General features: G+C 34.9%; 1 protein-coding gene across 10 annotated transcripts in view; it reads right to left on the bottom strand.

Moving 5' to 3' along the window:
* Positions 1-4511: 4511 nt before the first annotated feature.
* Positions 4512-12735, bottom strand: part of LOC106069940 (1-phosphatidylinositol 4,5-bisphosphate phosphodiesterase beta-1-like) — a 130249-nt gene continuing 122025 nt past the window's right edge. For 7 of the 10 annotated variants that reach the window (XM_056022938.1, XM_056022943.1, XM_056022947.1 and 4 more), the window contains 7 exons: positions 12482-12571; positions 11260-11375; positions 10603-10800; positions 9500-9771; positions 9068-9125; positions 8607-8693; positions 4512-6985 (listed from right to left, as the gene is read on the bottom strand). In XM_056022938.1, coding sequence (XP_055878913.1) covers positions 6692-6985; positions 8607-8693; positions 9068-9125; positions 9500-9771; positions 10603-10800; positions 11260-11375; positions 12482-12571 — 1115 coding nt within the window. In that variant the 3' untranslated portion in view covers positions 4512-6691. The remainder of the gene's footprint in view (positions 6986-8606; positions 8694-9067; positions 9126-9499; positions 9772-10602; positions 10801-11259; positions 11376-12481; positions 12572-12735) is intronic. The other 3 variants (XM_056022940.1, XM_056022944.1, XM_056022941.1) reach the window with 2 other exon arrangements.

Genomic DNA, 12735 nt, shown 5'->3' with positions numbered 1-12735 from the left:
TTAAGTTACTGCTAAGAACGATTTAGTGTCACAAGTAAAAGTCAATCCATAGACATTGAATAGTCGCCATATTGAAACGTTAAGCGATATTCCAGATATTTTTTTCAAACTATTGCGACAATGTGTCTGCTTGCAGAAAGCTCCTCAAATTAAGCTGTCCAAGACCTCGACGCCACTTCTGTAATTGAGTTTGTGTTAAATCAGGCTGAGCCAGTCAAAGCCATTAACTCTCTGGTCGTGTGGTATGCGCTCTGGAGTACCATCTCAATGGTCCCGGGTCATACAAAAGAGAAGTTAGGAGCATCCAAAACATAGAGGCTACTGAAAACCAAAAACTTTTTCCGCATGGCGTAACAGAAAGAATAAATACCATTGCAACAAACATTTCTCCAATAAAAAAGTCGGGCTCTGATATATTTCATCAAGTAATAGATGATTTTAAAAAAGACCCCCCCCCCCCCCCTCCCAGTAAATTTGCATCTCAAAAAAAGAATCGCGAACGTCATTAGAGCTGCCTTTTTATTTTTATTCAGTGTTTTACAAACTGTGTTACGCGGAACCCTAGTGTCCAAGGACTGATTATATGTGTTCCACGAACTACTGGAATAAATAAGTAGTAGGCCACCACGTGAATTAATCTCTCTATAAAATAAGCGAAGTGTTCCGCTAAATACTCAGGATGTGCGAAGTGCTCCTTTAGAGAAAAAGGTTTTGGAAACACTGGCCTATATATACGTTAAGAGGTAAGATGGGAGGAGGAAAATATACAAACAGGAGACAAGGAAGATAATTCATATTAATCGAAATAGATTTATGGGAGGTAATCCAAATAAAATTATTTTTTTTCGTCACTAACACAATGCATTACTTATTTTTGCAATATTTTTTTTATTCTAATTTTTTTAATTGAAAAAATTTCAACTGTATAGATGAGTCTACAAATATGTTTTTTAAAATTAAATTATATATTTTTGATAACATCTATGTATATTTTTAAAAGTGTTTTTATTACTTAGAAAAATAGAAACAGGCTCTAAAGAACCAAAACTCTTGTAGATGAATATGAACTCAAAAATGCATTAATTTTTATAACCATATTATCATGGTAATCATATGTAATAACAAGGCTTGTCTTCGAGTCCGAAGACTATTGAGGAATGCAGTATTTCCCGTGGCAGCGCAGTCCCAGCTGTGACCTACATATTTTGACACTTCCAAGCAAGCATAACCATTGTCCACAGGTGTTCCATTTAGATTTTCTTTTCGCCGTCTGCGTTTGTCCTCGGCAGCAGATTTTCTTTTGGTTTTAAGTGTGTATCCCGCGGCCTTCGTGAGTGACCTCCAGCTGTCTCGTTCTGAGGCCGCATGCAACCAGGTGCTCTCTTCTATGTCAGCCAAGGAAAGTTGACGCCTAAGCTGGTCTTTGAAGCGTTTCCGTGGGGCGCCTCTGTTACGTCGACCTTCTTTTAGCTCACCAAAAAAAAAAAAGACTGCCTTTATCATGCGTTCGTCTCCCATACGGAATACGTGTCCTACCCAGCGTAACTGTCGGACCAAAAGAAGTCCCTCATATACATAAACATATATCCCATATTAGTACAAAATTACGTTCGTCCCAGAATACATTGAAACTACTGACATAAGGTGATATGTTAATTTATTTTTTAAAAAGCTGCTTTGGTTAAGGAAAACCACTATCTGGAGAAACTCTATAGATCAATTTAACCCTTAAAGCGCGTGTGGTAGTTTAGCCTCTAAACATCAGAATTGTGTATGCTCTCAATGTAAAACAGTTCAGCACTTTAAGGGTTAACAAAGCACTTTTGATAGAACTTAGCTTTTCAGTTACTATCCAGATTTCTCACCTCTCACCAAACTCTCAAGCATAAGACAACATTTCAACTCAAAATGTCAACACCAGTTTATGCAAAATTTAATAGAGCTTAGTAAAATGGCTCGTTGATTTAAGACAAAATATCTATGGGCTTGATCGTGGCCCGAAGGCAGTGGTTAGATCACATACCTATATATACTGCTATCTAGCCTATATATAGATCTGTGTGTTAGATGAGACTAACAAGATCAACTAAATCAGTATATATATATATATAGGCAAACTAGGCAGCTCCTCCTATTGGTGGTGGGGGGGGGGGACTTAAAAATCTTTTAGAGAAGAAATAGCAAAACTTGTGTCCAATGTTATTGTTGGAGTACACTAACCTATCTGGAGGCCCGGTGGCTGAGTGGTAAAGTGCTTAGCTTCCAAACAGGGGTCCCGAGTTTGAATCCTGCTGAAGACTGGGATTTTTACTTTCAGGATCTTCTATATTTGTTATATCAGAACATGGCCACAAATGTGTACATTGGGCTGATGATGACAGTAGATTCTCTTTATCATGGTCACTCCACTCACTACTCCTTAGACTGCCTCTTGTCACTCTGTCTACTAAAGCAGTTTGCACATTGTGATCAAGCAAAATCTTTTCTCTTTTGATTTAAGGGAGGGCAGGCCAGGCTACAGCCCCGGGGACTCCACAAGAGAGGGTCCTCCACAAAAGAAGCAATGAAAAATATCCGAATTTCGACAGGATATAAATTTTAAAGATTATTCTTTCTAAAAAAATGTTTTCATATTTTTAGAGTCAGTGTAAATATAAAGTAATACTATTAATATTAATAAGTGGATTTTTATTAAAGCTTTAAAAAAAGTGTAGGGTCTCCACAAAAATTCTGCCCTGGGGCATCCACTTACTTAAATTTGACCCTGGATACAACAAAACAGATGTAGAGGATGTTTGCAGAAAGTTAACAAATCATGAAACCCTCTTCATTTAGGTTTCAAAAGAAATTACCATGGGAGACAATTTTTATTATTGCCATGGTAAAGAAATGTTTACTCTGTGGATAATTATTTTTTATTAACATTTCATTTTGATGCTCAATTAGCTACTTAAACCTTTTTTTTTTTTTTTTTGGACTTAATTTTATTTTATATAAATTTGTATTAGTACTGTAGATAAAATTTTATATTTGATAAATCTTTTTGTAAGCCATTATTTCTAGATTTAGTATCAAATTTAATTTATTGTGTCCCAGGAAATAAAAATTAAATGTGCAAATGTGTTTGTATATAGCAGTGATGCCCAAAGTACGGCCCGCGGGCCAGATCCAGCCCGCGACGTGAGTCCATCCGGCCCGCCGAAATGTCGGCACAAGGTGTAGAAAATCCCTTTTTCCAAAAAACAAATTGTAAAAATGTATCTTTACTTACGTAAAGGGGGTTAGGGCTCTCAATTTTCTCCTAATGATAAGTTCCATGATATTTAACATTTGTGCGTTTTTGAAATAGATATCTGAGTGTAGAATGTACGTTTTCTACCAGGAAAAGTGACACGGTTCTTTACTTTGTTTGTGGAACATGATAATAAGCCAACATACATGTTTCATAAAGAAAGTCTGGCTATTTAAAAAAAAACAACAACATATAAACGACATTATGAAACAAATATGACAGCATTCTTGGTTTGAGCCGCAAATAAAAGATTATTAGACTAAGCCTAGAAATTGGAGGATTGATGGGAATATTTACCAAAAAGAGACAGGAAAATGACTCGGTTGTAAAGCTAGCTACAATGTTGCTCATATTCTAAGTAGAGGGATGAAGCCCAATCTTGCTGATATTTTAAGTAGAGAAATAAAGCCATCTTCTGACGCGGGGAAAAAAATATACATTTCAAATATCCCATTAATTAATGTAGCATGGGATCTACGGGTTTCAAGTTAATATCGTTTTCTTAGGCCTTTTTTTTTTCAAGTGGCCCGCGACACGAGTGTAAGAAATAAAAATGGCCCGCGGGTCGAATCAGGTTGGGCATCACTGGTATATAGTATTGATTATTATATAAAAAAAAGTATAAATGTACTGGTAGTCAAATGAATTTAAAAATTCTGAACTGCTGCAAAAATGTTTGCCTCCATGTTTTGCTAAAAAGGCTTGTCTTGGAATCCAAATATTGAGTTTGAAGTTTTTCATGTGGCTATGCAGTCCAAGCTGTAATTTGGCCATACCCAGTGAACATTGTCTGCCAGTAGTTAGTTTAGGTTCTCTTTTCACCATCTATATCTTCTGTGGTAGATTCCCTTTGGGTCTCAAATGTGTATCCTGCTGCTTCGAAACAAGACAGCTGTAGATTCTTTGAACTATTAATAATTTTTAAGGCTACATTTGTAATGTTAAATGTCTCAGAGCTAGGTGTAAAAATGTTCCTGCAATATATGTGCAATACTTCTAAACTTGCACAATCAATTATATATATATACACTGAAAATGTGCAATTCAATCAGATTCCCAAATAACTTTTGCAAGTACTTAACCTTAGTTCAGCAATGCAAACTGATACCTAAGTAAAATGGGGGAGGGGGGGGGGTTCACAACTAAAGTTTTTCTGAACATTTCTTTGGTGAAATTAATGAACCAGAAAACAATTTCTAAAAAAAAAAAAAAAAAAAAGTTTGTAATAAATGTGAAATTTATTGAATTCATTTCAATGGTGTAATGTCTTTCAATATATAAATATAAAATAACACAAAAAATGAAGAGAGAAAATGGAACAAGTCAACAGTGTAGTTGCAAACATTGACATGTTTAAAAAAAAAGTTCATTATAAATCTGAAAGAACAACTTGAACAAAATGAGTATCTAAACCAACCTGAGGACTTCTGAGATTAGATTTCATGGTCATTGTACACACAAAACTTTGAACACAACAGAATGTCACAAATCAGGAAAAATATTTGGCCTTACACTTGGCCAAAAATTCAGCTTCAAAAAGCCTAGCATTTCTGGCCAAACAATAAATGAGGGCAAACATTTTGGCTTTTACAAAGAATTAATTTCTGGCCATCAAGGGAAGTTAACTCAAAGAATGTTCACACAATGGTAAATCTATAGAGTTTCCAGTTGGCATAGGAAGAACTAAAGAGCTGAATAGATTATTGCTGATCAAAGTGTGAAATCCAACTGAGGATTAGGAAGAATTATTTGATAAAGCAAACAAAAATTCTGGTACAACAACCCATAGCGAAGCTCAGCTCAACTTTCTTAAAGATTTAGGTTTTCACAGATTACAGCATCATAACCTTTTCATAGGCTGCGGTCAAAACAATAAGTGTGTATTGTGTGTGTATGTGTGGGGGAAAATATTGAGGCTTATGTCTCGAGGCTCATTCTGAAAAGTACATCAGACGTCTATGTCTGCGGAAATGTTTCACAGCTTCATCAATCTCCTCAAGCAAAAACAAAATAAAATAAATGAATAAATACAACTTTATGTGAAATGCCATTAACAAAACTCTTGGTAAAACTCATGAAAGAAAACAAGTAACTTGTCAGGCCAATAACAACTTCATTATATCACAAACAATGAAATGTAAAAAAAAAATATTTCAATTCACTAACAGGCTCAAAAAATGAAATAACATTTAATGATATATTTAAACAAAAATCAAAACAATGTCTTCTTAAAAAGGGACTCTCAAGAATGAAACATGTACATGAAACAATAAGAGTTGAATGCATAATAGATTCTGTGTGTTGTCAATACGTCAGGGAATAGAAAGAAATATTGAAGAAAAAAAAAAAGATTGGAATGACTGAAGAGATAAACACATCACAAGGTCTGTACAGTGATGACGACACTAGATCAAACAGTTGGAGGTCTGCATGAGTCCAACACTTAAAAGTTTAGAGATGACATCAAAAACTATTGCATTCTTCCATCAAATATTACAAAAGAAAACTGTAAATATAACATCGATTGGTTTGATCATTGCATTCTCTCATAATATATCAGCTTGAATAGTGATGGTGTACATCAAATGAAGTATTGCATTCTCCCATTAATCTTGTAAATAACACTTTTTAAAAGATACTTTTACCAATGTACAAAAGAAATCAAATTCGTATCGTCATGGTAACAATTAGGGAAATGGTGAAATACTTAGAGGCAAAATTTTTTTACTTTTAATGATGTTAAAAAAACTGATGAGCTTTAGAATTTCGTTATTTTACTTGGGATCTAAATTAAAATAGGTCACTCGGTCATCAATTTGAAAACAAAAAATATTTTGTTGATTAGAAAAATCTGAAAAATAATGTAACAAGATTGCATAGGTTTTGTATCACATTCTGATCCGAGTTTAAACATCTCACAGAGTTTGAAACATTTCCTTCAGAGTGAGACATTAAAACTGTATTTGACTATTTTAAGTTAGTGAATCTTCTGGACTTAAAGAAAAACAAAGGAACTTCTGCTTTGATCACTTCCTGTTTGATGCAAGGCTCAACTAGCATTACGACGTTTCTAATTTCTCCTGTTGAAGAAAAAAAAGTTTAATTTTGGCCCTAGAAATAGTTGACACTATAAACAAAATAGAAAAGTTAATAAATATATAAATGCAGTTTCAACACGACGTAGTCATCTAGCATACCCTCAGGTTTTAGTTGATGCATTTTGGTGACACTCAACATTGTTAAGAACAATTAATAGTGCAACAGTCACAACCGTTAGGAAAATATTTGTTAAAAAAAAAAGAAAAGAAAAATGAAACGTAATTTGAAACTTGTTCAGAAACTATGCATTAGTTACATCAACAAGCAAGAACTTAAATGTTTTTTGATCTGGTCTCATCTTCACATATTAGTCAATTGTTCTTCACTGTTTACTTTCTCTATCAGTTCAGCGTCTTCCACAGCCTCCTCCGAGTTCTCGTCGCCCAAAGATCTGCTCTCTTTGCTTGGCGTGGTGACTGTTATGGTGGCGACATGAGGACCTCTCTCCAACTCCCCGTTAGAGTGGACGGCACAGGAGTTGTTCATGTCTTCCCGGTTGTCCTCTTCATTGAAGTCCTCCTCGCCACACAAACCAAACTCATCCTCCAACTTCTGAATACTGTCTTCAAATTCTTTTTTATACGACAACAAAACCTTTGCAAAAAAAAATAATAAATTGGAAAAAATGAATGCAAGAAAATCTTGAATGTTACATTAACAAACTATAAGTATAACATGTTGTCACAAGCCCATTGCAAGCACAAGAGACAAAGCCACGAATTTTGTTCACAGTACATTTCAACTAGAACCAATTTAAAGAAAATGAATTGGCAGAGTTTAAGTCATGTGGCAGAGTTTAAGTCATTTATTAACATGATTGACACATGAAATGCGTAGGATGCAATTATGTTATTTTTTTAAGTATCGTCTGCAATCTGAAATATATAAGATAATATATGATAACTGTGACTTGTTCTAGAAGGACTAAGAATGGGAATGACAATGACAAAAACAATCCTCCGAGGATAATAAGGTTTGAGAACAAAATCTCTCAATTCTATAAGGAGAGACATGGTACTGGTATCAAAGTATATGAGTTTTAATGTGTGGATTCTCTTTCTGTGCTTCATTGTGCTACGTGAGAACTCAAGAATCCCATTAGATTCCATCATCACAACTGGATACAAAATGTCAGCAGGACATCACAATAAACAGAAACTTCCAAGATGGAAAAGTTCTTTTCAGTGGATCCCATTGGGAATACAAAACAAGACATTTTGGCACAAAATGTTATCGTCATTGTATATGTGTCACAGCCTCGTTTGAGACTCCCTGTGACATAAATGTGATTTAGTAATCAATTGATCATCTCTGGCTCTTTTCACTGGAAAGTCTGAAACTGACCACGAAGTCAAAATGGCAGTTGTCTCTTGGGTCCTTGTAGAGTAAGGATGTGGATATCTTTCAACAGGAATAAGTATGTTGTAAAGAACTATTGAGTTTATTCTGAACATGAAGCTGTAACTATATTAGTGATATTATTATTTGAGTGTACACTGTGCCTTTGCTTTTGCGGCTGATTCAGCCAAGTTATTTATTCAATAAATCTATCGTCTGCTGACAAGTGTGTTACTAAATGTATTCTTATATTTGTTGTGCTGCATAAGATGCTAGCTTGACATGACATTCACATTGATTAGGTAAAGAAACACTAAGAGATGAATTACAAACTCATAAACTTCAGTTGTGTTACACTCATAAACTTTCAGTTGTGTTACAATATGTTCATTTTATTATGTCTTTAAAAAAAAAAAAGTGACATATATATGTTTTGTATGTGTGTTTGTGTTCAAACATATTTTGTATGTTAAGAACAAAGGTTATTTTTGTGTCCACAAGATTTGGGATTTAAGTTTGTGTAATTAATTAAATAATAATAAATAAACTATAGCTTTTCTATAGCGCCACTTTCATGCTTACAGCATGCTCAGAGCGCTATGGCCCAATCTCATTTGTGGACCAGTGAGGGGAAGGGGGTATCGGGGAGAAGGTTTTCCCTTGCTGCCACTAGGCGCTTAGTAAACACAACTATGCTCAAATCTCCAGCCCCCTTCAAAGGTAGCCAAGCCTAAGTTGAAGCGTACTTAGCCTCTCGACCATGCTTCCCACAATTGTTGGTATATCCCTAACACTATCATGTGTGTGTGGGTTTTAACATTGTACCACAAACAAAATAAAACAATAACAGCCAAAACAACAGGCAAAAAGTACCAACCTCATCTCTTTCTTTTAAATATTCTTTTTTAATGCCATCCAACTTGGTCTCAAGCTCACTTTGTCGTTTATCCAAAATATCTTTCAACTTAAACAAGAAAAAAGATAAAGTAGTTTAGAAAAGTGAAGTCAACAAATCAATTGATTTAAACAACAACATTCCCTGGAGATTAGAAATCTTACTCTAGCAATCAAAGTTCAACCAAACTAGAAAATAGTTTTGTATTGCAGTTGATATATTATAATTTATGACTTCTGGACTTTACTTAGACTACATCTACAACAGCATTATGTGCCATCCTCTGATTAGTTTCATGTTCATAGTCATCTCTACTCTAATGAGCCCCACTCATTATGTGCCATCGTCAGGGTTAGTTTCCTTCACTAGAGACATAGTTTAAATATGCAGAGCATGCTAGTTACAAGTACATTTTGTACTACACTTTAAATTAAGGAGATTACCTTTTGTCTTTCTGTTACAGCTGTTTGTACATGTTTCTGCTGAGCCTCACGTTTGATTCTATAAGAAACACAAAACATAAGATTACCTTAGTTCCAGTCACTAATTAAAATAATTGACAATAATTTTTTTTTAAAAATTAAGTAGACATTTTCTGTATCTCACTGCATTGCACCATCTCCAAATAAACAAAAAAAAACGTATGTTTTCTGTTGTTTGAAAGCATCCTTAAGAATTACAAACTAATCTTTTTATGTTCAAGTTTGAATGTAACAATCTTAAATAATTCAATAATTACAGTTTTCTACTGAGCCCACTGAAAGATTGAGATCAAGCTGATGGAGATTATCTGAAGGGGGACATAGAAATGGTCACTTGGAAGGACACTGGATCTTGTGGTATGAAATGCAGTGACATTACCAAATGAAACTGACCTAGATAGCTCCTGTTTGTCTTTGTGCTTTTTCCCAAGCTGTTTCATGTGGTCTCGACTTTTGGCATCCATTCTGTTCTTCAACTCCTTCACCTCCCTGTCATGGATCTCGTCTAAGGTTTTGGCATGACCTGAGTGGTTGGCCTCCATTAATTTGGCCAGGACATCATAAATATGTTCGTGATGGCGTGACTTGACCTCCAACTCAAGCTGGCAGTGCTCCTTGCACAACTTCAGCATGCTGCGGCTGTGACTGGCCTTCATTTCACGGTGCTGAAACACAGCATTTTTCAAGAAATTTACACAGACTCAAAAATAAAATGAACACCAACATGAAACACAAACAAGCAAAGAGAATAAAGTAAAATATTTGAACTAGGAGACCAAAATTGTTTCTTTTCTTTTTTTTAGAAAAATTGCGGAGAAAATTAGAAAAAAGACCTAGCCAGGACACAAACCCTAGACAACTCAACTAAGCAGACACCAACTAACCTTGCTAACCAGCCAGTTTCACATAAATGAATCTTTCAGACAAGAGAGACAAATAGTCTTAAATGCGCCACATACATGCATTATTTTTTTATGGGGAGATGTGCGCAGGTAAGCACTCTCATGGGGGTCAACACGTGTGTTACAAAGACAGCTGCCTCAAGGAGTGTGAAATAGAAATTCACATCTGGGAAATGCTAGCTCTCAATCGCTCCTTGTGGTGTGAAACCATGTCAGAGCCTCTGATCAGCCATCAGCAAAGAAAGATCTCAAAAAAAAAAAAAAAAACCCAGAGAAATGAACCAGGCATATTTGGAGCAGATAAACTTATCCATGCCATGTATGGGACATTGAGAAATGTGCTCATCTTCAACTACAAAGCAGAAGATATATATAAAACCCACTATGATATTTGATATTTCGGGTTTTTTGGCACATCTGCACAATCTAAGCCATGTCCTGCCCATAAAAAATATAACAAAATTCACTTTTTAAAAATTAAACTAATAAATTAATCTGGACATTATTCTATCTCAATTCTAATTCTGTGCATCTCTCTGTTGTGCCAATGACTGTGCAAGTGAAACAAAAAACTTTGTTCAGACTGGTACTCACTTTGAGGTCTTGAATGGTCAACAGCTCCTGTAACTCTCCTTTCAATTGATTCTGTTTCTGCTCCACATTTTTACCTTCTTTGGCAACTTTCTTCAAAACTTTGGAATGATTTTTTTCCATGGAGATTCTGGTTTTGGTTTGATTTGAGATGAGTTTCCCAAGCAACATCTGGTGCTGTTCTTCCAACATTTCTCTGGCCTGCAACAAACAACTCAATAGGGACACATGGCCTACATAGCATAGGGGCTAACTTGACTAGCATTTAGACTAGAACTGTCTGATTAAAGATTTTTTGAAATGTGTCTTGAGATAAAAACAACTCAATAGGGATACATGGCTTACACAGCATAGGGGCTAACTTGACTAGCATTTAGACTAGAACTGTCTGATTGAAGATTTTTAGAAATGTCTTGAAATAAAACAACTCAATAGGGACACATGGCCTACATAGCAAAGGGGCTAACTCGACTAGCAAGTAGATTAGAACGGTCTGATTAAAGATTTTTAGAAATGTCTTGAAATAAATGTGTTGTTTTTTTTTTCAAAATGACTTCAAAACAGCAGAACTGTAAAATTACAATCATAAAACCATTGATATTAGTATCACACTTTCAAATGCTTCCTTAATTATAAATAAGTGAGCCAGCCAAAACTCACCCTCTCATGTTTACGCCTCAGGGCCTCCAGCTCTTTCTCTCGCTTAGTTTCTGCTTTCTGGAATAATCTCAGTGTCTTCAACTCTGACAGCGGTGTTGGGTTTAGTATGGTTGTATCTGAATCAATGTTAGGAACCTAATCAGCATTGTGTAGTTCTAAGCACAGTTTTTAAAAACTAAATTTGATCTCTATTCTTACCTACTATACTTCACAGTAGAATGAAAAATTTTTTTGTTCATTTATTTCAACTTTTAAAAAAAAAAAAGATTACATTAGCAAATATTTCTATAAATTATAACAGACACACACACACACAATTTCAGTAAAAGTGTCTGCATATCAATCATGTAGAACTAGATTCAGTGCTTAAAAAAAACATAGAAAGCAGCTAAACATTCAATATTTCAGCTAGACATCTACAGACTAAAGAAGTTGCTAGCAATGTGTAAGATATGGACATATAGCACTGACATCAATTGTACACACACAATATCATCCATTGGAGCACAAAAGAATTTTTTAATTGTGCTACTTGGTCACCTCGCTGGGTGAGCTTACAGTGCTCCTCCAGACCCCTAGCTGTCAAGAGAAGGACCACCAAATTAACTGTTTGTTTTTGCCAAAGGTTAAGAAACACAGCTCTAATTGTAATATAGACCACCTTTTGTTTTTCTCAGATATATATATATGTTTGTGTGTGAGTTTATAAACAGGGTAGGGGTTTACTGGGCATTAGGTCTAGGATAATAAAAGACCTTTAATTTGTTGAATTATTTGGTTATTTTGAGACCTAACCAAATGTTTCTTTGCCTGCTGTATCTGGGCAAAAAGAATGCAAGTGATACATGGGTTAATATTTTATTACAAGACACCCATTTCCAATAGCAACAATATTACAATTTAAGACTAGTAAATTACTGCTTTGATTTCACCTACATAACGCTCAATATCACAACTCCAACACATTTTTTAACTCAAAAGTTCTGGATTCACTAGTGATTCCAGCTGTCTAGACAAAGTGAATTTCATACATAGCAGTAAAGTTCTAGATTTATGATTTAGCAAAAATATAAAATATAAATTCAATGGATTTTCCCAATGTTGGTCAGCACCAATCACTTCACTATAAATTTGTTATTCTTATCAAGCTCAGTCAAATCTGGATGTGTAATAATAAGATGACCTCTCAGTTCTACAATTATAAAGAAACCAATATATTTACCAGACAGTTTGGTGACCTGGACAGCAGCAGACGCCCCATTATCCTGACCCATAATTGTGGATGACATTCGTGTCATGGGTGCAGTAGCTGCTACAGACAAAAAATACCCACAATCAACAGTGTTACACGTCACAATGTCATCGACACAAACAGAGAATAATGATACAATATTAAACAATTGCTCACAATAATAAAACGTTCATGGTCAATTTAGAAAGCAAAATGAATAGAATTGTTTCTATTCTGTGATAACA

Source organism: Biomphalaria glabrata, chromosome 3 (assembly GCF_947242115.1).
Source record: "Biomphalaria glabrata chromosome 3, xgBioGlab47.1, whole genome shotgun sequence".
Lineage (NCBI taxonomy): Eukaryota > Metazoa > Mollusca > Gastropoda > Planorbidae > Biomphalaria > Biomphalaria glabrata.
The sequence above is the reverse complement of the archived record's forward strand: the minus strand, read 5'-3'. Positions and strand labels throughout refer to the sequence as shown.